Consider the following 24,562-nt stretch of genomic DNA (forward strand, 5'->3'; position numbering starts at 1 on the left):
GGTACCATTCAAGCATTGATACTCTATTTCCACCAACGCCTCACGTCTGAGAGCTCGGTGCAATGCTCTACTAGGGTATACCTGGTCAAGCGGTTTGAGTAATGGTCAAGACCAGATGACAGGATCTCAACACCTACAATCAGAGATGCATTCTTTATCCCAAAGTCAGTAATTGAGTTTAACGGGCGCAATACCCTATCAGGCTAGAATTCACATGAGACTCCGAAACTTCCATTTTAGATAAAAGACGCAACAAAAAAACGACTCGCGAAAGCAGATGCAGACGCCACCGTTGGGACCCGTCTGTCGGCGCAGCCTCCAGGCCACTTATTCGACGCCCATTCCGGGTCCCAAGCAGCTGGACACAATAATTGATCCTTGGCCGGCTACGCTAAGTTCAACGCCCGGGATCCCATCTACCACAAACCAACGCTAAGAACCACCAAGTTTGTTGGCTAACAGTATGTACAGTACGGTCTGATTTTGGGCCAGAAGCCCTCTATCTGAGTGTTCTGTGATCTGTGGATTACCTGGTCTTGATATGTGACGACGGTGCGCAGCATGTAGAGCGCGGGCCATCCTCAGCCTGTTGCGTTGCGTTGCGTTACGTTGCCTTGAGCCTTCATCCGTTTTCTGTAGACGAATTTGGACACGGGGAAAGCGAAAGCACGGGCTGGATCCAGTCATGCTGCATGTTCTTGGTGACATACGTGCAGCCGCAGAATTGTACATTTACCCCCAAGCCTTCCTACGCGAGTCCAGTCTTGTACAGCCTTTAACACAACTTTGGCTTTTCCAACAAAATTGATTGCCTACGTTTTTTCCTTCCCCAAGGATGGATCTCAAAAGCCGGATCAAGAAGGCAAACCTCCAAGACCTCATCGATATTTGCGAGCAACTCTCCAAGGAGTGCAGGGGTTTCTCAAACTGTCTCAACACTAGCCCAGTCGTTTTGGCTGCGCTCGCCAAGGAGTGTCGTGCGATCACCGATGCGCTTGACAGGTTACACGAACTCAGCCGGACAATTGAAGGTGGCACAGAAGGCGTGCAAGCGTCGAATAACGGATTTGTTTATTCTGTTTCCAAGGACGTGTATGAGCTCAGAGCAGCATTGAAACGGATAAAAGGACCAGACAGAGACAGTGGCATTCATCTTAACGAACCACAACTCATAATTGTCTGGAACGAAGCGACTCTGAAGGAGTATCTGGGACGATTGCGCACTCACCAAGCATCCCTTCATACTCTCCTCAACACTGCAACTCGGTGAGTAGCCTTCCCGTAGCCACCGATATGTCTCTAACATTTGCCAGGGCTAGCTATAGCTTCGGGGAAAGCGATCTGAATAGGCGTCGCGTTATTGAACCCGACATTGAGGTAGACGAAGCCCTCCGAAGCCTCGGTCGAAAGTTCACAGCACCAAATCAACGGTCGATCGTTTTGCCTCGAGTCAGCGATTCTACAGAGATACAAATACTTTTAGATACACTTGTACCACCTCTTGGGGTCAACTATGTACAAACCAAAGATGTCGCACACGAGCTGCACCACGCCATCGAACAGACGGATGAATCTGCCGTATTTAACATCCTCCTCGAACGTGCAGACCCCAACATAACGCTAGCGGGATCAATGCTGTCTCCCCTGCACCGCGCTTTCAATAAGAAGCACATGTTGATCGCTGCATTTCTGATCGTTGCTGGCGCAGACGTTGACGAGCCTACAACTGACGGTGATACAGCATTGATGAGAAGTATCAAATGTGGGTTTTCAGAACAGTTTGCGAGGCTTGTTATTCACATGAAGGCTCGCATTAATTCAATTGATAATAACGGACGATCGGCACTTCACTTTTCCGCCGCCTCAGATGTTCTCGAGGATGAGACACTGCCAACTCTCATAAATGCCGGCGCAGATATCAACCTTGTCGATTACGAGGGGCACACACCGCTGCATGTCGCAATACAACACGCCCACTGGTCTGCAGCGACGAAATTGGTGCAGGCTGGAGCAGACCTCGAGGTCCGATTGCCCGATGGGAAAACAGCACTGCACCTGACAATAGCAATGCGCAACCAAGAGTTTACCCAAGTGCTAATATCCCGCGGGGCGAACGTTGACCGCAAGCTTCGTGAGCATACACCTCTGACAATGGCCATCAGTACTCGCTGCACTCCTATCACAGCTGCACTCCTAGATATGGGTGCAAATCCAAATTTACCAAGTCGAAACGGGAACACCCCTCTTCTCGCAGCGGCAGCTACCGGGCATGATGAGACGGTGAGATATCTAATTGCCCATGGTGCAGATCCAACAGAGACCCATGGACAGTCTGGATACACACCCATGCATATGGCGGCGCACAAAGACAAACCTCATATCCTTCGACTCCTAGCTGAATCAGAGGCGCCTATCGACGTTTTAGATAGAAACGGCGAAACTCCTCTCTTGATAGCTGCCAAACTCGGCAATAGTCAGAGTATTCTTCGCTTGATCAACCTAGGTGCCGATATCGAACGAGTGGGGCCGGATGGCATGAGTGTGCTTTCCCATGCAGTCAAGATGGGCGACGTTGACCTTGTTACTGCCCTCCTAGAGCTAGGAGCTGGGATGCAAATGACGTCTATGTTCCTTTCTAGAGGTAGCAGGGAATATCTGGTCCCCGAGCCGCAGACGACTCCGATCCATGTGGCCGCCCAACACGCTCGAGACGAGATTTTGCTGCGACTTGTATCATATGGGGCGTCTATTGAGAGCACCATATTCCCTGGTCGGACTCCTTTATCGGTTGCGGCATCTCATGGTCATGTTTCCACAGTTCGGCTTCTACTTCGACTGGGTGCGAATACACAAGCTTTGACTACACATGGCGATACACTTCTTTTTGAAGCATCAGCGAACCTGGCAACACTCAAGATCTTACTACAGCAGGGAATTAATGTAAATCACCAAAACGACCGGGGCGCGACCGCTCTTCATTATGCGGCTCTTCGTGGGCACATAGGTGGTGTTCGAATGTTACTCGAGAAGGGAGCTAGACAATACCATGCAAATGCTGTATGGGATGTGTGGGAAGATAGGGATGGCGCAGGAGGCTATCGGCAAGGAACGCCGGCTGGTATGGCTATGCAAAGAGGTTTGGACAACATCGCGGAGTTAATTGAGGGATGGAGATACAACTGACTACCTAGTCGGGACAATATTTGGCGACAAGGTTGTTTTCATGGGTAGGCGGAATAATGACTGGATGATAAACTGTAATATCCCATATATATGCTCTGTATATAGCTTGCATTTACCAAGATACCATAAACGTTTTTTTTTTTTTTTTTTTTTTTTTTTTTTTACGATTGTCTTTTTAAAATAGTAGTTTATATGTGAATTATTCCTTATTCTCTTTAAACCCGGGGCCTTGATGTGGTACTTCGTGCTGGATAGACTACTAAGATAGAGTAGTAGAACACCTAAGCTTTCCACCCTAGCACTGAAGACCGCCAATATCGATGATGCTGGGGATGGTTGTGTACCCAGGGTAATAATAGATAGGTAAGCAACCCGTCACGAAGTCACGGATATGAACATCAAGGTAGGTAGCTAAGACCGAGTTGCAAGAATACTTGCAGAACGGCGCATAGGAAAACTTTCAGAAGCGCAGAGGGATGGTTTCGGGTGACGTGATTTTAAGATTAATTTATTAATCAATCCTAACAGTAAAGGCAAGATCTCTCGCCATTCAGCCTAACTATGATTTACGAATACGAGACGTCATGACAGTGTTCCAGTGTTGACGTAATGGGCTCGAGCGATGGGTGTGGTAGTCCGAGTGTGTTCTCAGAAATGTCCATGATGGGCGTATTCAATTTCCTTTATGGTCGCTTCGCTTTCAACGTGTTCTGTTGAATGAAGTAGGAGACTAGGTACTTTCTAGATATGCAGTCTCGTGATTAAGGAGCTAAAAAGAGTAACGCCTAATAAATCGAATTTATTTTACTTGACTCTGGTGGTTTATCCTTCATATCTCATCATCTCATAACTTCTCTGCGCTTTTTCTTCATATTGTCCGTGGTTACCTGCCTACTAAGTGTATCATCGATATACAATCTAACCCCCCTTTTTCATTTAGCAGGCTAGTCACCTGTAAATTGATACTAAGCACGCATAAACCAAGCAAACTACAAACAAGACGGTTCTTGAGGGGTTGCCTTTCAAACATCTACATATATTTCCTTTATACCTCGAAATCTATCTAGTCCTGGGGCAACAAACGACCAAACCCCTTATCAGCACCCTTACAGTGAAGCACTGGAGTTTTATCACTACTGTCCTGACCAGCTGTCTCCCCTGCCTTAGTACTCTACAACCCCGCAATCCGCAGTTGGCCCCTCGTTACTGTAACTACCGTATCTACTACCTGATACAGTACACGAGACCGCTTCTCAAAATCTACTGTCGCAAACACTACAACTCCACCTCCTAACTTTTCTATATCCGGCACAAAATCGTAATCATGTCGTCCGCAGCCAACGCTTCCGCCCAGGCGAACAGCAGCAGCTGGACCGCCTTCCTCAAGGTAAATATTTAACCTCGTGTTCTACCTAGTCCAGATTTGAGCGACTCGTAGATGATCGCGGTAGCTGACCCTCGTCTTTGCGACGTGCTCTATAGTCCATTGCCTCCTTCAATGGCGACCTATCTTCGCTCACTGCGCCACCCTTTATCCTCTCTTCTCAGTCTCTTACCGAGTTCTCTGCCTACTGGGCTACGCACCCTCCCGTCCTGACCGCTCCTGCTGCCGAGTCTGATCCCGCCAAGCGTGCTATGCTCGTCCTCAAGTGGTTCCTCTCCACTCTCAAACACCAATACGCCAGCCGAAGTGAGCAGTTTGGAAATGAAAAGAAGCCTCTGAACCCTTTTCTGGGCGAACTTTTCCTCGGCACCTGGTCCGATGAAGCTGGCGAGACCACCCTTGTCTCAGAGCAGGTCAGCCACCATCCTCCTGCCACCGCATACTGCATTCGCAACAACAAAACTGGTGTTGAGCTCGAGGGTTATAACGCCCAGAAAGCCACCTTCAAAAGCACCATCATCGTTAAGCAAATTGGCCATGCCGTCCTACGAGTCCCTCTTGCCTCGGGTGAGATCGAATCCTACCTGATCACCCTTCCTGGCCTGCACATTGAGGGTCTGATTTTCGGTGCTCCCTTTGTTGAGCTTGATGGCTCGAGTCACATCACTAGCTCCAGTGGCTTCACTTGTAAGATTGACTACAGCGGCAAAGGATGGCTTTCTGGCAAAAAGAACACCATTGTTGCCAGTGTCTATCCTACAGGCAAGGAAAAGGACGTTCTCTACAACGTCACCGGCCAGTGGAACAAGTCTTTCGAGGTCTACTCAGGCCCCGCCAAATCCAACTCCAAGTCTACACTTGTGAGCACATACGACGCCGTTAACACCGCTCAGACTGAGCTCCGCGTCGCTCCTGTCGATCAGCAGCATCCTCTCGAGTCTCGTCGTGCCTGGTCTCGTGTGGCCGAGGCCATCCAGAAGGGTGACATGGACACAACTGGCGCTGAAAAGGGCAAGATTGAGCATGCCCAGCGCAACATGCGCACCAAGGAGCGCTCCGAGTGCCGTACTTGGGATCGACAATATTTCACGGCTGTCGAGGGACAAGATCCCGTCCTTCAGCAACTCGGCAAGGTCGTTGGCGTGCCTACCGATGGCGAGGCCGATAAGACTGGTGGCCTCTGGCGATTCGATAAGACCAAGGCCGATGCTCGTGCTGCTAAACAGCTCACTCAGGACGATATTGCTCAGATGGAGAAGGAGCTTCTTGGGTGGTAGTCACAACGAAGAAGGTCTTTAAGCAATGCCAAGTGGCTCGAACTCGGTTATAATACATCGTAGCGGAACAGGAGTAGCGAGAGGAACAAAGCGGGATCAAAAGAGGTTGTTACAGGTTAGAATAAACGGCGCTGGCACATGTTCTCCGATATAAGATAGGGATGATTCGTAAAGAACCGACAGGCTGGAAGGTGTTGGTTTGTATAATACTCAACAGTTTATGTATGCTCGACGATTAATGACATGGTTTTCATGTACTTCGGTTCTTTATCAGCACCTAAAACGTTTTCACGAAAGGCTACTTGGCATTTGTACCTGTACACGGTTATTGCAATAGCATATTTATTCATTTAACATTCGACATCTTTAATGCATCGTGGTTTGAAACGCCACATAGGCGAGAGGGTTTGTTCATACTTCATCATGTTTTTTTCATTAGTTTACTACTTTCATCACCTCATAACGTCCCTTGCAACTCTGAACTGCAACGTCGTATCTGAACCAAGGGGAGGGCCTATTTATTTGGTCCCTTATTTTTCCAAACGATATTTCATGAATTTTGTCGCGCTATTGGGATATCATTAAAGCCATTGAGTGTCTACGGGGACATTTATAGCTGGTTGGCGGTGTTGAAGTCCTCGAGAGCCTCAGCAACACGCTTAGACATGGTCTTCTCACCCTCACGGACCCAGACACGGGGCTAGACGAAGTGTTAGCAAACAAGCATACAGGCATGGTTACGTTGATAACTTACGTCAAAGTACTTCTTGTTGGGCTTGTCCTCGCCATCTGGGTTGCCGACGGTGGTGTTGACGTACTCGCGCTTGTTGACCATGTAGTCTCGGATACCAGAGCAGTAGGCGAACTGCATGTCAGTGTCGACGTTAACCTTGACAACACCGTAGCCGATGGCGTCGAGGTACTCCTTCTTGGAGGAGCCGGAGCCACCATGGAAGACAAAGAAGACAGGCTTGTCGTTGTCGGACTTGAGGGCCTCCTTGACATGAGCCTGGTGCTTGCCGAGAAGCTCGGGGTGGAGCTTGACGTTGCCAGGCTTGTAAACACCGTGGACGTTGCCAAAGCCAGCGGCGATGGAGAAGTAGGGGGAGATGGGAGAGAGGGTGTTGTAGATGTTGAGAATGTCCTCGGGCTGAGTGTAGAGAGAGTTGTTGTCAACATCCTCGTTGTTGACACCGTCCTCCTCACCGCCAGTGATACCAATCTCCATCTCGAGCCACTGCTTCATGGGGGCAGCGCGCTTGAGGTACTTGGCGGTGGTCTCAATGTTCCACTCAACGGGCTCCTCAGAAAGATCAATCATATGAGAGGAGAAGAGGGGCTCGCCCTTCTCCTTGAAGTAAGCCTCATCAGCGTCGAGCATACCATCGAGCCAAGGGAGGAGCTTCTTGGCGCAGTGGTCGGTGTGAAGGACAACGGGGATGCCGTATGTGGGAGCAAGAGAGCGGACGTAGTGGGCAGCGGCGACAGAGCCGGCAATGGAAGCAGCTTGGTCACCGTTGCTGACACCCTTTCAGATTGTTAGTTTGATATTAGTAGTGAAAAGATTTTGTTGGGCGGCATACCTTGCCAGCGAAGTAGGCGGCACCACCCTGAGAGAATTGAAGGATGACGGGAGCCTTAGCATCGCGAGCAGCCTCAAGGGCAGCGACGACGGTAGAGGATGAGGTAACGTTCTATAGTATCTGGTCTTAGCAATAGGTTTCGCGTGTTGTCCCGGGTTTCTTGGCTCACAATGGCAGGAATAGCGAACTTGTGCTCGCGAGCGTACTCGAAGAGACGGAGGACATCGTCACCGACGATGACACCGGACTTGCGGCTGAGGACTTCTTGGGCACCCATGATTGCTGTTTTTGATGCTTAGGATTGATGAATTGTAGGTTGATATGAGAAAGATGAAGAAGAAGAGGAAAAGTCTAATGAGCAAGAAAGTTGTTAGTTATGAATGAAACAGGCAATGACGAAGAGGAGGGGCGTAGCGGGGTTTTGAATCCAATTTGGTTTGGGTCTTATCGATAATGCATGCAAGCTGTTGCGTAGTAGTGATGAGAACCTGGGTAGGGGCAGAGAATTTTGGAGGGGCAGACAGGGCAGGACAGGAGGGGCTCTTCTGGCGCTCTTGCCGAGAGTTTCTCTGTGCGGGTCGACATGAGCTCATCAGTTTTGAGGCCATGAGCTGTTTACACCATCCAGCAGCGGCATTTCGATGAGGCATAAACCGACAACATGATAAGACAGCGGAGTTCTTCATCTCGCAATGAATGCCCGTCTAATTCATCTTGCAGCATTCTGCGTCTCAATTGGCGAGAACCGACGTCCGTTACGAATCAGCTGAGAGTCACGGCCCGTATACAGAATTCCACGGACCTCCAGGACTGTTGAATGGGCTGAGACTGTTGAACGATGCGCCGCACCATCCAGTGAGATGATAGGGATCATCCCATGCAGAAACGGACGTTCACCGCACACCTCAGCCCGATTCAAGTTCCCAGGAGCTCCGTTGCCCGGTGGCTCTCCGGTGGCTCCGCGGCCGTTATGTCTTCTCTGACCTTCTCTCGGTCTCTGCGCTACTCTCTCTTCCTCTCACAACTCTGCTCTCTATCATGTTGTCCACCCTGTCTCCGCTATAGACCAGCCTGGTTCGAGCATCCTCGTCGGACCAAGACTTTGTCCAGAAAATCGCTCCCCCAGCAAGCTCACTCGAGGTGGCTAGTGAGAGCTTACTGACGTTGTTGAGCAAATCCTCGGCGGTAAAGTGGGGTCGCCAACACAGCGGCGCCGTTGAAGAGCAAATGCAATGGATGGGATTGGACTCGGTATGTAACAGTGGGGAGTGATGCGACTTACACACTTTTTGGCAGTTAAATAGGAGGCCCAGCTATGATGTCGGCAATGACGATAAGTGGAGGAATTGTCAAGATCTGAAAATGAAGATATCACCAAGGGGGGAGGGGCGGCCGATTTATATGATTTCCCCCTCTGTGCCGAGAGCTTTTCCTACCACATCCGGCACTTCGGGGTAGTAGACGGAAACATGCGGGACGGACTGGCCATTGGAAGACCATTCATCGGATTGTTGCTTGTCGTTGTTAGCAAAACATTGACTATGATTCTCGTGTGACCCCATTTTCCCCGCATACTTAATCATCGTGAGCATCACGGTTGGCTGGAAACCCGCCATGGCTGTGGACACCTCTGGGCTGGCTTACGCTGATGCTGCTTGCCCGGACCTCTCAATCCCAATATCGCGATTGCAAAGCCAATTAGAGTGGTCGCTGCATGACGCGGTTGCATCCGGAAGCAATTTCTAGATGATTCTTGCCAAACATAAGCCTTGCCTTGCATTGCGTTGAGCGTGTTTCTCCATTGGGATCATTCAGTTTGAACTCAATTTTCCTTACTTGAGATGAGAAATCATGATCGCAATTAGATTGGTAGAGCTCCAACATAATTCTTGTGGTCTTTAGTTGCCGTTGTGCATCGTCTCGGTCATCTAATACCGAACAACAGCATCATGACAACGACGAGATAAACTCGGATCAGCAACTTGGACAATGTTATTTTATTTCGAATGTTAACCCGGCTGATACCGAATAGTTGCATACTGGTTGAAGATACCGCATACATGTGAGGATTTTCTCGGCTGACGACCAGGGTTCTTTACCAATACGAGTCGTGGTCAGTCAAATGCGTTGAGCACTACATACGTCTTTCAATTTACAACAACTTTGGAAATTACTCAATCGCATTTCTAGATACACTGTCAGCCTGCCCAACTTATCGGTTCCAGTCCTTTGAGTCGATTGCTCGAACCTCGACGAGACTGGATTGGGTTACAAAGGAAGCATAGCGTAATCTGAAGCTCAATCTCCACCACTGCTTTCGGCTCGTCCCTTGACCCCGTCTGGTCCAAGAGGTTCTAGAGCCTCTCGATAGCTCTCACAATTGATTAGTCTAATGCGAGATCTTTCGTCTAATAACACTTGATTGGCTTCCGTAGCTCAGTTGGTTAGAGCGTCGTACTAATACTTCATTCCGAGTATCCGGTAATGCGAAGGTCTCAGGTTCAAGCCCTGGCGGGAGCAAAGTCTCTCAGTGCCTATCAAATGTTTATTTTTGGTTGATTTTCGCCATGCCTTTTTGTTTTGATAATGTGAGATTATCCTTGTTTGTCATTAGTTGTAGGTAGTAGGTGAATGTGTAATTGACAGTGTTGCAGAAACGGCTCAAAACTGTGGTTAAACACATAAACATGATCGATCGTCTGCTAAAATACAAAGTCTAATAGCTCTGATTCACGCAGTATCGTCACGAAAGATAAGTCTCTTAGAGCAACCTTGTTCTCACATTTCGGTTACTCTATCTGAGCAAATATCAAACAATCGTATATCCGCTAAAATAATGTTTAAGGCGATATTTCTCTGTCATTAGGGTATTAGAAAAATTAACCGCTGGAAGCATACGAGATGAAGTTAGTAGGTCAGTTTATGCTCCTTAGGCTATAGTTCGTAGACTACTTATTTTTATACCCTAAGACTTAGGAGGCTACCTTTTCTGCCACCCGCTAGTCTGTATCCTATCTGTTTGGGAAGCCATATAACCCTAGAGACGTCATCAAGTGACCATTCGTTAACGAATCATACAGACAGTTTCAAGGCAGGTTCTGCGAATGGATGAATAGATTTGGTTTGTACTTTTTATTTTTCTATATCCAGGTATCTTCATGCCTAAGCGGCTTGCTTCGTCATACAGATTGTCGGTTGATCCAATAGAGCCAGACGAGATGTTGATAGCATGTTCAAACCTCAAGCGGATTTGTCGCAGTCGGGATACATAATACCGATGTTTTTATATAACAATATTTTATTTATATTTAAAACTAGATTCAACTTGATCATAGCTTAATCTTTTTGGGCAGTGCAGCTTGAGGAGATAATACTTGGTTTATTGTTGCAGTTCTCTGCACATGAATAGACATGTTTCACGTGCATGACGTCTAATAAAGAGTTATAAAAAAAAAGAGGGCCATTCAGAAACCCTAGCTCCAGCGTATCGCCATCGAGACACCCGAACATTACATTATTCAATCCTTCAACCTGATGATACCGCGTAAGCTGTACCGGCTGGAGCCAATGTGAAAGCATACGGCATCGTCTGTTTGACCACCTGCCTATTCATTCGGCACCATTGCCTGCCGAGCATGGACGAAGAAACACTAAAAGAAGCCCTCAAAAGCTTCCCAAACGCCGAAAAGTCGGCGGCACCTCCAGTGGCAGCATCGGGGCTCAACATCAACGCACTGTTCGACAACCCACTTTTTGCAGGCGGAATAGGTCTTGCATCTTTGGGAGCAGTTGCAGCCTTCGCACGCAAAGGCGCGGTATCCGCACTCGGAGCAGCTCGCCGTCGCCTGCTGGTCAATCTGGAAATCAGCAAGCAGGATCCAGCCTACCCATGGATTCTAGCTTGGCTGTCGCAACCTCGCGAAACACCGGGCTTCATTGCTTCTCGACTTACACGGATACATAATGTCTCAATCACTACGACAAATGCATCTCGGACTGCGGGGTCTAGCGGACCTCAGCATGCGCAATTCTTCGTCCAGCCCGGTTACGGACGACACATAGTCAAGACCGGCAATGTTTACATTGCCGTAAATCGTGAGAAGCACAACACAGCGAATATGAATACGGGCGAACCGCACGAGATTGTACAGTTGACGACTCTTTGGGCGCACCGACACGTCTTTGAAGAAGTGTTCAAGGAGGCACGCGCATTGGCGGCAAAGGCGAACGAGGGAAAGACAATAGTATACTCAGCCCGAGGAATGGATTGGCTGCCGCTCGGTGATCCTCGCAAGAAGCGTCCATTGGATTCGGTGATATTGGACAATGGTGTCAAGGAAAACATCGTTAACGATGTGCAAGACTTTTTGAATCGGCACCAATGGTATGTGGATAGAGGTATTCCGTATCGAAGAGGGTATCTGCTATTTGGTCCACCGGGCAGCGGAAAGACTTCGTTCATCCAGGCACTCGCGGGGGAGCTAGACTTCAGTGTGGCCATGATAAACCTCAGTGAGATGGGCATGACAGATGACAAATTGGCATATCTCCTCACGAAACTGCCCAAGAGGAGTTTGCTATTACTCGAGGATGCCGACGCAGCATTCGTCAACCGACGACAACGGGATGCTGATGGTTACAATGGCGCGACTGTGACATTCTCCGGCCTTCTTAATGCTCTCGACGGTGTTGCCGCAGGTGAAGAGCGCATTGCGTTTCTGACAACCAACCATGTCGACCGCCTTGACCCTGCTCTCATCCGACCTGGCCGGGTGGACTTGATGCTTCGCATTGGAGAAGCAACGCGTTACCAGGCTGAAAAGATGTGGGATCGATTTTACGGCGACATTGACAAGGATCATTCCGGCCGAGAACGGTTCCTCAACCGATTGGAAGAGTTGGGTCTATTTGGTGTTGGACCGAATGGAGAACCATCGAATCGACACACAAGCACTGCCGCAATTCAAGGCCTGTTCTTGTTCAATAAGAACGACATGCGGGGCGCTATCGACATGGCCGAGGGCCTCATCCCGAGGAAGTTCGAGGCTTCAGACGAGATCCCAGAGGGAGCGATCAAGACACCTGCTTGATTGCTTACTGTTTGTATTTTGAGTATGTATGATTACTGTGTACTATATGACCAGCCATTTTTTATACCCGTGCTGGAACTGGAACGAAAATATTGTATAGTAGATTTAATGGTGTGCAGTATAAACATGACAAAGCACATAGGACTTGTGTATCAGATAACACATGATTTCGTTCTTGTGATTGTGCCCAAGCCTGACAAACAGTATCCCAGCGGTGATTCATTTAGCATCCTCCCCACGTAGGTAGGATAAGTCGCACAAGTTGCTCGACATTTCTAGAGCCCCAATGAAAAAAGAAGAAAAAAACCCGAAGACTCTTATTATTAGGGGAGAGTCCTATGAAAAGCATTTCCGGTTGCAGGGGAGGTAACTTGGTGGTTTGATCAACCTTAGTACCTAGGTAGATAGGTACTTACTAAATCATGAGCTGTGAATCACTGTTGCCTAATTTGGTATTTTGACTTGCTCACATCCTTCTACAAATATGAACCAACCAACATAACCTGAACCTTCTCAACACTCTACACCCGTCTACAACCCTTACCTACCTAGGTGTTTATTGAAAGTGTTTGCAAAACAAAAGAAACCAGGTTATTGTCGAAGGTCAAAAGCAACTACAATTCACTGCCCATCATTTTTCAACAGTCGTCGCCCTTTATGTCGAGCAACTCGAACCAACGGCATCGCCAAGGAACACTGGAAGCATGGCTCTCGAAAGGATCATCATCAAAACGTAGCTCCCCGAGACCTAGATACCGCAGCAGTCAGAAGGACCCGTTTAGACAGGGCGCAGCGCTGGCAGCCGTAGCTCAAGAGACGCGAACAGTGCTTCCCAGTATCTTGGACCAGTTGCCGCATATCGATGCCAGAAAGGCCGAGCGGCATTTTTATACAACCTTGCCTCCTCTCAGTGCAGTCGATTGCCCACGGAAAACACAATCAAGACAAACGACTATCAGAGTTGTGAACGATGACAGTTTCAATGCTGCTATTGCTCTCAACACCGCCAAGGGACCTGCCTCAGGTCGTGTTGCCGTGCTGAATATGGCTAGCCATGTCAGTCCTGGTGGAGGATGGCTGAAGGGAGCACGGGCTCAAGAGGAGGCCTTATGTTATCGAAGCTCGCTGTATCTTTCACTCCATCGACGGTACTATCCTTGGAAACAGCGCATGGGTATCTACACCCCTGACGTTGTCATTATTCGTTCAGACCAAGATTCAGGAAACAACCTCCTGACGCCCAGCGTACCAGCCGCAAAGCTCCCAGTTGTCAGTGTTATCAGCATCGCTGCATTGCGCACACCCCCTACCGCCGAAGTTGTTAAGCATGTACGGGGAGATTCTGTTACCGAGACTGTTTTTGCGGAACAATCCGATCGGGAGCTCACCAAGCTCAAAATGAGGCTTTGTCTCAGAATTGCGGCACATCGAAATCATAGATTGCTTGTGCTCGGTGCTTTGGGATGTGGTGCGTTTTATAACCCGCCAAAGGAGGTAGCTCACTGCTGGCTGGAGGTGTTGAAGGAGGCCGAGTTTCAAGGTGGCTGGTGGGAGGAGGTATGGTTCGCCGTGTTCGATAAAAAAGGGGAGGGCAACCTGGAGATATTTGAGGAGGTGCTTCATAATGTTTCTGTGTAAGACTGCACGCGGGGAGTGATAGAGGGCCGTACTTCAGTATTATTGCCTAGTAAGATGGAAAAGAGACACACATCTTGTTGCTGAACACTCTGCTGCCGCGGTACTCATTATTGTCTAAAGAGTTACCAAGAGATCTGCTTTCGCAAATAATACTCCAGCTCAATTAACGATCTTGAATCGGCCCCACCAATATATATGCTATGATGTGGAGCAGAAACAGTACCGATGATCTGGGCCAGACCTCACCTGCATGAACGGGCGACTGCCGCTACGTGTTATAGTCAGTCCATTGACTTCAGCTGCTGGCTGGCCAGCTGAGCACTCGGGTTGGTGTCTTGGAAAAGCTTGCCATATGAACGGTCATGAATGAGACATGGAAGGGACATGGTTCATGATTAGATGCTAGATATTTAAATGCTGGCGTTGTCTTTGATAAGGTATCGTCATATTGCGCCAATATGATACAATCAATGTTTGTCGATTTCGTATGTCAAGCTATTGGAACATATTGGCTAACAAAATCTGGGCTTTAACTATAAGTTTAAGCTGAAGGGCAGAACCGTTCATCTCACTGGTCGTTGATATCTCAGAATGAGACGCTAGCAAACTCCACTGCACCACTTTTATGACACTTTTGCAAACTCTTTATAGTCTTTTTCATGTCGTGATCGGCGATATCTATGGCGTTCTGTGACAGCCCCAGACAGGACCCGAGAACCTAATGAGGATAGCTTCTCGAGAACCCATCAACAAGCGGGTCGATCCCTACTCTGAATGCAGAGCCTTACCCTCGCCTGCATTAGCCCAGCGGGCTTTTAATGATGGCAAAATGGTAAGCAAGTCAGTACTACTACAGCCGCCTCACAACTCTATATCGACTTTTCTTTGCATTCCTTGCCGCAGAAATTTCATTGCCTGTCTATATCTTGGTCGCTGGTCCGGTACATTTTTAAACTCTGCATTTCAACGGTTCATCTCTTGGTACTGCCACTCAACTGGTCCAGCTAGGCGATCAGTCCTCTTTTAGTTCACCCTCTTTAAAGAGGTTGAGATAGCCTGTTACAACGACATGGCCTTCCGCAACAACAAAGATGAGGATGTCGGCGCTGGTGATGGCCCGTCTGCCTACGACACCTATGACTCTACACGTCTCAACGATACATCTGAGTCTGACTCGATCGACCCGGATTCTGGTGTCAAACGCGGTCTGAAGAACCGACATTTGTCGATGATGGCTTTGGCTGGCATTATTGGGCCTGGACTACTTGTTGGCGCAGGCGGCGCTTTGAACGTTGGAGGACCAGCTGCGCTGTTGATCGGCTTTGGTGTTGTTGGTAAGTTGGTCATCTTGCCATATAGTGATCGCGTTAAGATATCGTCTTGAGGCTAACCTTTGAACTCTCGCTGACTTTCACAGGTATCATCGCTTTCTGTATCATGCAATCTCTTGGCGAAGTGACGACGTTGTATCCTGGTGGAGGCTCTTTTATTTCTCTCGCTGAGCGCATGGTAGACAAATCCTTCTCTGTCGCTGTAGGCTGGAATTATTTCGTCATCTGGGCCGCCGTTCTCGCCAATGAGTACAATGTTATCTGCAGTATTCTTACATATTGGGGACCTGTCGTTCCTCTCTGGGGTTACTTCCTCATCTTCTGGACCGTCTTCATGGCATTCCAATTGCTTGGTGTCGAAGCCTTTGGCGAGGCAGAGTTTTGGCTTGCGCTCATGAAACTGCTAGGGTTGACTGCATACTTCATCTTCGCTATTATCTATGCAGCCGGTGGCCTGGTCGGTCAAGATGAGCCTTTAGGCTTCAGATATTGGAGTGACCCAGGAGCTTTCAACGGAAATGGCTTCCGAGGCGTTGCCGCAGTCTTTGTGTTTTGCGCCACGTTTTACTCTGGTGTTGAGTCTATTGCTGTAGCTGCAACTGAGACTAGAAACCCTGGTGTGGCTGTTCCTCAAGCTATCCGCCAGGTTTTTTGGCGGATCATCTTCGTCTACATGGGATCCGCTCTCTTCTTTGGTATCACTTGTCCTGCTAACGCAAGTGGACTCATCAATGGAGGTTCCAAGGCTCTGCAGAGTCCCATGACTATTGCTATTGAGAATGCTGGCTGGGAAGGAGGTCAGTACACTGCAATTTTCTTTTCCCCATGTTTACTGGTGCTAACCTACTACAGGTGTTCACCTTATCAATGCCTTCATTCTTCTCACTTGTTTATCTGCCATCAACTCATCCATCTACTTTGGCTCTCGCACTGTTTTCTACATGGCTCAGTCTGGCAAAGCTCCCAAGGTATTTGCCTGGACTAACAAACGAGGTGTCCCTGTGTGGGCTATCCTCATTACTAATGCTGTTGGCGCCATCTCCATGATGAACGTCTCTACTGGCGCATCCAAAGCTTACAGCTATATCGTCAACCTATCTGGCGTCAGTGCATTTCTTGTTTGGGGTAGCATCTGCTTCATCCATATTCGCTTCCGTCGGGCCTGGGTTGCTCAAGGCCGAAGTCTCGACGAGCTTCCCTACAAGGCGTTGGGATTTCCTTATCTTGCTTGGTTTGGATTGGCGGCTTGCATTTTTCTGGCGTTAGTCCAGGGCTGGACTACGCTGTCACCGTTCGATGCTGGTAACTTTGTAGATGCTTATATCCTGGTGCCCTTGTTTGGTATCATCTATGTATTCTGCAAGATCTTGTGGCGTGGAAGCGATCCACTGAAGCGAAGCTGGAGCATTGATCTTGACAGTGGAAGGAGGACGGATCTGGATCACAATAGCGGTCCGACGTCAAGAGATCTGCCAGGTCAGCTGCCTTGGTGGAAGAAGGTATGGGCTTGGTTTTAATCCCAGGCTCAATGCTATATTTCACTTTTGATGGCAGTACCATCTTACCCATCACTTGTATACGATTCGAGTTTAGACACACGCATATATATGTTCCACTTTGATTCTGTGCTCAGTCAGTTTAATTTCTTATTCACTTCGTTCCCTGATTCCTATGTATAATATTGTTCAAGGGAACAACGGTGACGAAATCTCTCGGCGCTGAACTGAAGGTCACAGGCATCTCTTGCCATTCTATCATCGTAATCTCGATGAGTTCACCGCCGGGATCCTCGGGCGTTCTTTGGAATCTTGCCTTTGCGATCGTAACAACATATGGATGCCTGCCTTTGCAATCAGGCGGCATAGCGTTGGCGATGTGTGATGGGCATCATGGAAAGGGCATGCTGACCATGACCGCTTCAATATGATACTTCGGATCTGTGGGCCAAGCTATTCTTTTGTCGACGATGGCGTTCATCGCAGCACTGACAAGATCGTGGGTGATGTAGAGTGGATACGAGTCTGGGGTGACCAGGGCCCAAAGGGAACGGTTTGCGTCCAAGAATGGAGCGAATCTTGCTGCAAAGTGAAATTTTTGGCATTTTCAGTTTTGGAATCCCGAGATGGGGTCTATCGAGTGTCCATAAGAACATTTCAAGACAGGATTTGGTCTGTAACTAAATAATTAGACAACCATGTTGGGGTTTATAGTAACTCATGAGCAAAGTTTGAGATAACTCATTATTTTCAAACATGCCTTTGGTATTTAACTACTGACACATGTGTGAGTAGAATTCTATGTTTAGGCGTTTATTGTCAAGAATAGAATGGTTCTTGTATGTTTTTTTGCATAATAAGCTATAACTTCGGGGGCTAGGTAAATATGTACTATATGAAGTACCTATCTACGGATAAGGCTCTATGGAAACTATTTTATACCAATCCGTATGACCATGGGTCACCTGAACAGAATTATCAGAAAAAAGCAGATTCAATACAATTCCCTTATTGCTTTGCTTCTTGTCTCGAGTCCGTGGGATTCATTAACGAATAAGTGAGAGTTGATATATGTGTGTTTCGAAACATCGTCACTCACGCTAATATGGTGTCGCACACCATCCTTTCATGATCTGAAACAGTGCACGATCACTAACCATTGACCTCCACGTCTGTTGTTGATATTTCATCAAAACAATGAAGCTATTCGCAGTAACATGTGATAATACCCTACCGACTACTGCTTATGACCCGGACTTATTGATTCCCCGACCTTCAGGGGCATCGCAGGGGTCCGTGCGGAGAGCTATTGGGAGCAGGCTGGTGCACAAACAAGCAAGACATACAGTTCCTGTACAAATTGTTCGAAGTTTATGCATGATGACAGCACTATAAACTGTCTTGCTCCAAGTACCGGTACTTTGAGGCCTCTCGACGATCTTATCAAAGTGGTCAAGGCTTAGTAGTCTAGACTTCTTGAAGCTGCCTTCTCAACAATCATCATCACGATCGACATCTGACTTATTAGCCAAGCCCCTCGCTACACCATCCCATTGAATGATTACCGACCCGACCGTCCAGGATAACCCATCCATCACCCATCTTTCATCTCCAACCTCACACACGTCATACGCATACGCTCTCCTCATCAAAAACTCATTTGTGCCAATCGGTTGACTGTCGCTATCGCTATCGTTATCGAATGCCTCAACCTATACCATGAAAATTGGCCCGACTACTGCGCCTTAAGCATATACGTCCTTTTATCTGTCACGATTAGTACCTACAGCATTTATTTCGCATGTGTCAAGCGATCCGTTCGGTCCGATCACGATATCCTCGGCCCCCAAACTCGATTCAACTCACACATCGTCCCTTACGTTGCGACCTCGGGAGGTCGAGTGAGCTCCGACACGGCCGGTCGCAAGTCGAATGAATGCAACCTCTAAACCCCTTCCTGGCCGCCTTCTTCAAGAGCTCCCTCCCCAGTCAGTGTACACCAGTTCATCACCATATCCTACTGGTTCCATCGACGGATGTTCTCCTCACATTCCGCGAGACCGAGAGCGGGACTGCTCCCGCTGAGGTCATCGCCTCAGAGGACTTCCTCGCCAGCCATGTCCTTCGCGTGCCAGCACCGAATGGCGCGGCGGGAAACAAGGATGGGAGTCAGAATCTGCGAGAGGTGAGGGGCAAGGCAAAACAATTTACGACTCTGAACGGGAAGAGTGTGGTAATCAAGGATGCGTTCATATACAGCAACAAAGGTGCGTAACTGAAATTCCCTGCAAGTTATAGTACTTACCAAATCCAGGCTTTAAAACGCTTGCGCAAGCACAGCTCCTTAACGACATTGTTTTCTACCCAGACGTCTTTGAGCCGCGACAATGGCTCCTCTACTACATCTCAAGACCTCTCGTGGGTATTTGGGAAGAAATCAAGATCGTTCCTGCGGTCCTCGTTCCTGGCGTACGGAAGCGCAGGATTCCCGACCAGAAACAGATACCAAACGCCGAGTCGACTGAAACTGCTGCGCCTCGGAAGAAGGATATTAGGAGCTTTCACGACCTCTTGAATAACTTTCCCATGATCGCGCGCCAAATGCAGCCTGGCCTCGAGAAACTCTTCATCGAGTTCAACAATGTCTTCCGAAGCCCGCTACCTCCTCCGCCCTCAGCCGAGCACATTCCTGACCCCCCGCCGAATGGGCCCACCACCAATGCTGCAAGACGAGCTCGGTCAAATAGTGCATCGGCCAACATGCGTGATGAAAGTAGGCTGCCGGTGACCGAGAACTTTTACGCCGAGGACGATGAAGATATCATGAGGGCGTCCCTCGAAACCGCTGTTACAGCTGCTATTGATCTCTTCCAGGGAGTAGACAAGCAGCAACTGTCTCTTCTAGGCGCAACCACCGATCTAACAGGACCTCTTGTAGAGAAGCTGATCGAACGCTATGTTACAGAAAATGTTCATAATCAGTTGTGGCCGAGACTCAATGCTCTCAAGAGGCCTTATGATTTGGAGCTGGAGGCAAAGATCAGAAAGATGCAGTTCATCGATATTTCTCAGCTTGGTATTGCCATCGATGGCGGCTCGAAAGCGAAGCATGACCTCATTATTCAACTGGGTCCGGCTGTTGAAGAGTTCAAGAAGATCTCCGTTGCCAGTTGCCCACAAGTCATGCTCGATCTTTTACTATCAACGATGAAGATTGTATCGCAGCTCACATACTCATCAAAAGGGCAAACAACCACTTCAGATGCATCGTCAGAAAAGCCCATCATGACCGTTAACGCAGACACATTGGTTTCGTTCTTGCTTTATGTCGTCATCCGATCACAGGTCAAGCAGCTGCAGGCTCGGTTAATCTATGTCAGGAATTTCATATTCATTGATGATGTAGATAGTGGCGAGCTAGGCTATGCTCTGAGTACATTCGAAGCAGTCCTAGCGTATCTTGTCCTAGACTCGGCCGGTTTGCGACGGGCCAGCAGGAGAAACAAGGCACTTTGGGATGCAGCAAAAACAGGCACTTTGGACGACCTCAAAAAGATTATGGAACCTGGCTCGGGCGCCGCTGAGGACGATGAGTCGTCAGAATCTCCTTCGTCAAGTCGCCGTCCATCGATGGCATTGAGTCTTCAAAACGACACCAGATCGAGGTCGGCAGGTCCTTCAAGATCGAGAAGATCGTCATTACGCCTTTCGTTTGACGACCAATCTCCATACGAACATTATTCTCATGGTTCGGGCCTAGGTCACGTATTTCCTTTCCAGGCGGAGGATGAACACGAAACACGTTTGCACGACTTCACGATACCCATCCGAAGAGTGAAGAAGGTCGCAATGGACACCCGGAGTATATCAGGTGATTCCGAGATCTCATTCCACTCTCGTACTGGAAGTGTTGGGACTATCGGCAGCGCGTTGGAGGGGGACATCTCAGTGGCTCGATTGTCACAAACCAATAACTCGTTCGGAGAATCGGTTCTAATGATGGCCATCCAAGCCGACCGAGGAGAAACATTAAAGTACCTACTCTCTCTGGCAGACTATTTTTCTCCAGCCTTTGTTCTCGATGATATGAACAACGAAGACACTACCCTGTTGAGTGCCGCTATTCAAATAGGGAATGCGCAAATCATCGATATGACTCTTGACTTCGTCATAGCCTCGACAACTCCCGAGCAATTAATCTCATACCTAGCACAGCAAGACATCTGGGGACGGAGCTGCGCTCACTATCTCTTCAACGCTCCTGCACTAATCAGTCGGATCGGACACTTAATACCTTGGCGTCAGCGAGATAAGAATGGACAAACACCGCTGTTTGCTCTTTGTCGCTCTTACGATCACAAAAACTATCTAGACATGGTTGAAGCAGGGCTCAATGCGGCGGCATTGGCTCAGCATGACAGTCTGCCTTTGCATGTTGACGAACATGTGGACAACAAAGGGAACACGTTATTGCACATTGTCAGCAACGCGAGTCTTGCCATGAGGATACTCCAATACTGTGATGTTGATGTCAATGCAACGAATGATAAGAGGTTCACAGCGTTGATGGTGGCCAGCAAATATGGCAGATACGACATGGTCCGCTCTCTGTTTGCCGACCCAAGAGTAGATGTGGGAGCCAAGGAGATCAGAGGCCTCACCGCGGTCGAACTGGCTAAGGATGATGATGTACGAAACAAAATTGATGATCTTGCCCTGTTCAGCATGCCACCCGGGCCAGATGCACGCATCACTGGTGTAGTCAGAGCATTTTTTGTGGAAGACGCGACTGTGCGATTGGTGTTGAAATCCGCCGCACCAACAGACCATGACAGTTATACGGTAACGACAAGCCGTCGTTCGCTCTCGGATTTCGAACATCTACCGAGCCTTCTCGCGCTCGAAAATCCAGCCTCGTGGATACCGTCTCTCACCGATGTGCGATCTCCGTTTCAAATACCATCAAAGCCATCGCGGGCTATCCTTCGAGACATGCAAGCTCGAGCGGACTGGTTTTTAAAGATAATGCTGATGCATTCGACATTTGCCACCCATGAAATGCTGTGGGAGTTTTTCTTGGTGCCAGAACTGCAACTGGATATGATGGAGCAACGGACGCTTCTCAAGACAGAGACACGAGCAGAGAAAGTACGAGACGAGTACGAGCCTGTGGAGGACGTGAGAGAGGTGGAACAGTTCGTTAACCATGCGCGAGAGATGATTAGAAGCGTGAACTACTCGACTAAGAGTGCAACGAGACGCGCCAATAATCTCGGACTTGTTGCAGCAGGTACGTATACTGAATGAACGATGCGATCCAGTGAAGTTTTGTGAACTAACCAGCTGTCAGACATGTACGATTCGTCAGTATTGCTTCACCGAGCCGTCTCGACTCTTCAGTTCCTTCCTCCCAGTCATATTGAGGCGTTTGAGACATACGTGCGAGCTATTGTCCCTACCCAGTCAAACCCGCAGGCGAACCTTCACTCATCATTTCTGGCTTTACAATCTACCGTCCAGGCACTCCTGGCGTCCTTGTCTCGACCACCATCCATCATTTCCGAAATGAGGGCGGCCAAGCGTGAGGCGGATAGAAACTTTAATTCTCTCAACAAATCCAGGTGGCCGCTTGGCCTCCTAGATGACACTAGACAGCGGCTCTATGATGAGAAGGAAGAGCGGGCGCGGAAGTCAAGGGAGGAAGCCGCAAACCTTGCAAGGGAACTTCGATACACGCAACAGACGGTGGCTGGGGAACTGGCAGGGTGGCAAGACCTACATGAAAAGATGGGTCGCCAGGCTATCCGGGAGTTTGTCCGTGGGATGGTGGTGCAAGAAAGAATGAAGTTGGATGGCATGTTGAGGGCACTCAGGAAGGTAAGATCCGATGGTCAGGGTCCAAAGTTGGCTGGAATGAGTAACGGGGCAAGGTCACTAGTCCTTCGACAAGTGGCGGAGCCTGAGGCTGTCATGATGGACGATACTGGAGGCCGTGGTGATGCTTCATAATGGCGAGTAGTACCAATTGTGGATACAGATTTCGTGGGATAAGAATCAAGCATATAACACCATGGAGACGCGTGATATTCAGATAGCTGGAAGAGACGCGTCGAGCGTTGGTAGGGCACAGACTGGTTGGTTTGCGCTAAGCTAAAACTGATGTGCATTTACTTTAGAACAGACTCTTTACGCAGGATGGGCGAGTGGATGGATACCTAGACGAATACCCAGTTGGCGAGAAGAATTGCAAAGACGGTTCCTATATCGCACCTGTTTGATTATCTACATATTATACAAGCAAGCAGTCCTCTAGAGAATGTCAGCAAGGAGTTGGGATTAATTAGAGGTTAAGTTGGTGTCTATAGAGACAAAGATTAATCACAACGCGACGGATGGCATGGCTTATTTGAGTGACGATAGTGGAGCAGCAGAGGGTAATCGCAAGACTCGGGAGGGTCAAGGCTGGCATGAGTCTGCGATGCTATTGCGAGGCAGAAGGTACTTGAGCACAAGTGATCCACTCTGAGGTGAGAAGTACACTACGGAGAGGCACAAGGCGCAAAGTTGCACGCAACTCCAGCGATCAGAGTGGACCGAGGACAGAGACTCCAGGGGTGAGCGAGAGAGTGTAACATGGGTGAACGCGTTGAACGAGAGTCAAGCCCAGAACAGAGAAGACAAGGATTGGAGATGGATACTTGTAAGATGAAACATGAAACACGAAGCGGGAAGAGGCAGAAGAGATGCACAAAGGATCCACATCCACGTTGGCATAGCTAGTCTATGCATGCATAGTTTTTCTCCATATTCCAGAGCCACTCATTCTCTCGAAGCCATCAGATTTTCGCGATTCTTGACTGAACTCGATGCTGATTGGCCCAGGGCGCGTGGGATCCTGGCGCGTGTCTGATAGCGAATGAGAGGAGAGAGCCAGGATCGCGAGAGTATCTGGGGTTGATACTTTTTGGGGTTGAGGCTGTGTAAGTCAGAATAGGTTGAGTTGCCATGATGAACAGACAAAAGAGAAGAGCAGATGATCTGGTGGATGGAGAACAAATTTCCGTAGCCGCGGAGTCATGGTGCGACGGTGGGCTTTTTAATATCAAAATTATTCATTATATATACCTCTACTCTTTTAAGCGCCCACTGTTGTATGTGTGTTTTAATATTAGACGCCGGGCGGTTAACAGCTCAATTACGGTTTTCGCTTGGCCGAGGCCACTGAAACCCGGTAAGAGAAATCCGCTTCTATTCTGAGACTGAGTCTGAGTCTGAGCCTGAATGAGGCTCATGTCATGTCATGTCATGTCATGTCAGCATATCCAGCTGTGTGGGAATGGACGACAGATGAATGAGGGGGCTGCTGGCCTTGGCCTGAGCCATGGTTGTCCCTGGAGATAATAAACTGGTATAGGACGCGATAGTAAATAAAAGCGATTGTACGACACGGTCTTTTTATAAAGAACCGCGTCCTCTTTCAAGAGTTCCAGTCTTTCGCGTTCTGGTGTTTCCATGCTAAAATATGCCGAGTCCAGGATCTAAAAATGAGTCACAAGCGCTGGGCCATTCAGCGGCCAGGT

The 24,562-nt window shown here is 48.6% G+C and overlaps 7 protein-coding genes and 1 non-coding gene across 8 annotated transcripts; 7 read left to right on the forward strand and 1 right to left on the reverse strand.

Moving 5' to 3' along the window:
* Window positions 1-835: 835 nt before the first annotated feature.
* Window positions 836-3,183, forward strand: EDB82DRAFT_420844 (ankyrin repeat-containing domain protein; the record flags this gene model as incomplete). The annotated part of the gene is made up of 2 exons (XM_025731405.1): window positions 836-1,266; window positions 1,314-3,183. 2 exons carry the CDS (start codon window positions 836-838, stop codon window positions 3,181-3,183), a joined length of 2,301 nt encoding a protein of 766 aa, XP_025590433.1.
* Window positions 3,184-4,270: 1,087 nt separating this feature from the next.
* On the forward strand, window positions 4,271-6,211 carry EDB82DRAFT_30147 (uncharacterized protein). Its single transcript, XM_025731404.2, has 2 exons — window positions 4,271-4,570; window positions 4,666-6,211. The coding sequence occupies exons 1-2, from the start codon at window positions 4,508-4,510 to the stop codon at window positions 5,842-5,844; spliced, it is 1,242 nt and encodes a 413-aa protein (XP_025590432.1). The 5' UTR covers window positions 4,271-4,507; the 3' UTR covers window positions 5,845-6,211.
* On the reverse strand, window positions 6,150-8,004 carry EDB82DRAFT_30222 (uncharacterized protein). The gene is made up of 4 exons (XM_025731403.2): window positions 7,597-8,004; window positions 7,428-7,538; window positions 6,599-7,372; window positions 6,150-6,544 (listed from the first exon to the last, which is right to left on the reverse strand). The coding sequence occupies exons 1-4, from the start codon at window positions 7,702-7,704 to the stop codon at window positions 6,455-6,457; spliced, it is 1,083 nt and encodes a 360-aa protein (XP_025590431.1). The 5' UTR covers window positions 7,705-8,004; the 3' UTR covers window positions 6,150-6,454.
* Window positions 8,005-9,852: 1,848 nt separating this feature from the next.
* On the forward strand, window positions 9,853-9,947 carry EDB82DRAFT_t12. Its single transcript has one exon. It is a non-coding gene; the product is annotated as a tRNA-Ile (tRNA).
* Window positions 9,948-10,910: 963 nt separating this feature from the next.
* EDB82DRAFT_484941 (BCS1 N terminal-domain-containing protein) lies at window positions 10,911-12,872 on the forward strand. Its single transcript, XM_025731402.2, has one exon. The coding sequence runs from the start codon at window positions 11,063-11,065 to the stop codon at window positions 12,515-12,517; it is 1,455 nt and encodes a 484-aa protein (XP_025590430.1). The 5' UTR covers window positions 10,911-11,062; the 3' UTR covers window positions 12,518-12,872.
* A 111-nt stretch (window positions 12,873-12,983) lies between these two features.
* Window positions 12,984-14,443, forward strand: EDB82DRAFT_484942 (uncharacterized protein). The gene has a single exon (XM_025731401.2). It carries the CDS (start codon window positions 13,175-13,177, stop codon window positions 14,153-14,155), a length of 981 nt encoding a protein of 326 aa, XP_025590429.1. The 5' UTR covers window positions 12,984-13,174; the 3' UTR covers window positions 14,156-14,443.
* Window positions 14,444-15,224: 781 nt separating this feature from the next.
* Window positions 15,225-17,003, forward strand: EDB82DRAFT_425131 (amino acid permease/ SLC12A domain-containing protein; the record flags this gene model as incomplete). The annotated part of the gene is made up of 3 exons (XM_025731400.1): window positions 15,225-15,489; window positions 15,573-16,283; window positions 16,339-17,003. The coding sequence occupies 3 exons, from the start codon at window positions 15,225-15,227 to the stop codon at window positions 17,001-17,003; spliced, it is 1,641 nt and encodes a 546-aa protein (XP_025590428.1).
* A 1,772-nt stretch (window positions 17,004-18,775) lies between these two features.
* Window positions 18,776-23,256, forward strand: EDB82DRAFT_30300 (uncharacterized protein). Its single transcript, XM_025731398.2, has 3 exons — window positions 18,776-19,249; window positions 19,297-22,272; window positions 22,333-23,256. The coding sequence occupies exons 1-3, from the start codon at window positions 18,919-18,921 to the stop codon at window positions 22,989-22,991; spliced, it is 3,966 nt and encodes a 1,321-aa protein (XP_025590427.1). The 5' UTR covers window positions 18,776-18,918; the 3' UTR covers window positions 22,992-23,256.
* Window positions 23,257-24,562: the final 1,306 nt, after the last annotated feature.

This window comes from Fusarium venenatum (assembly GCF_020744135.1).
Source record: "Fusarium venenatum strain MPI-CAGE-CH-0201 chromosome Unknown EDB82scaffold_1, whole genome shotgun sequence".
Taxonomy (NCBI): domain Eukaryota; kingdom Fungi; phylum Ascomycota; class Sordariomycetes; order Hypocreales; family Nectriaceae; genus Fusarium; species Fusarium venenatum.

What these genes read in the sequence shown, in the direction of transcription:
- EDB82DRAFT_484942 (XM_025731401.2), top strand. Translation starts at nt 13,175, where the DNA reads ATGTCGAGCAACTCGAACCAACGGCATCGCCAAGGAACACTGGAAGCA.
- EDB82DRAFT_484941 (XM_025731402.2), top strand. Translation starts at nt 11,063, where the DNA reads ATGGACGAAGAAACACTAAAAGAAGCCCTCAAAAGCTTCCCAAACGCC.
- EDB82DRAFT_30147 (XM_025731404.2), top strand. Translation starts at nt 4,508, where the DNA reads ATGTCGTCCGCAGCCAACGCTTCCGCCCAGGCGAACAGCAGCAGCTGG. An exon ending in GCTGGACCGCCTTCCTCAAG is followed by an intron (nt 4,571 to 4,665) that starts GTAAATATTTAA and finishes CGTGCTCTATAG; the next exon opens with TCCATTGCCTCCTTCAATGG.
- EDB82DRAFT_30222 (XM_025731403.2), bottom strand. Translation starts at nt 7,704, where the DNA reads ATGGGTGCCCAAGAAGTCCTCAGCCGCAAGTCCGGTGTCATCGTCGGT. An exon ending in AGTTCGCTATTCCTGCCATT is followed by an intron (nt 7,539 to 7,596) that starts GTGAGCCAAGAA and finishes CAGATACTATAG; the next exon opens with AACGTTACCTCATCCTCTAC. An exon ending in CCGCCTACTTCGCTGGCAAG is followed by an intron (nt 7,373 to 7,427) that starts GTATGCCGCCCA and finishes ACAATCTGAAAG; the next exon opens with GGTGTCAGCAACGGTGACCA.
- EDB82DRAFT_30300 (XM_025731398.2), top strand. Translation starts at nt 18,919, where the DNA reads ATGCAACCTCTAAACCCCTTCCTGGCCGCCTTCTTCAAGAGCTCCCTC. An exon ending in GTTCATATACAGCAACAAAG is followed by an intron (nt 19,250 to 19,296) that starts GTGCGTAACTGA and finishes TACCAAATCCAG; the next exon opens with GCTTTAAAACGCTTGCGCAA. An exon ending in TCTCGGACTTGTTGCAGCAG is followed by an intron (nt 22,273 to 22,332) that starts GTACGTATACTG and finishes ACCAGCTGTCAG; the next exon opens with ACATGTACGATTCGTCAGTA.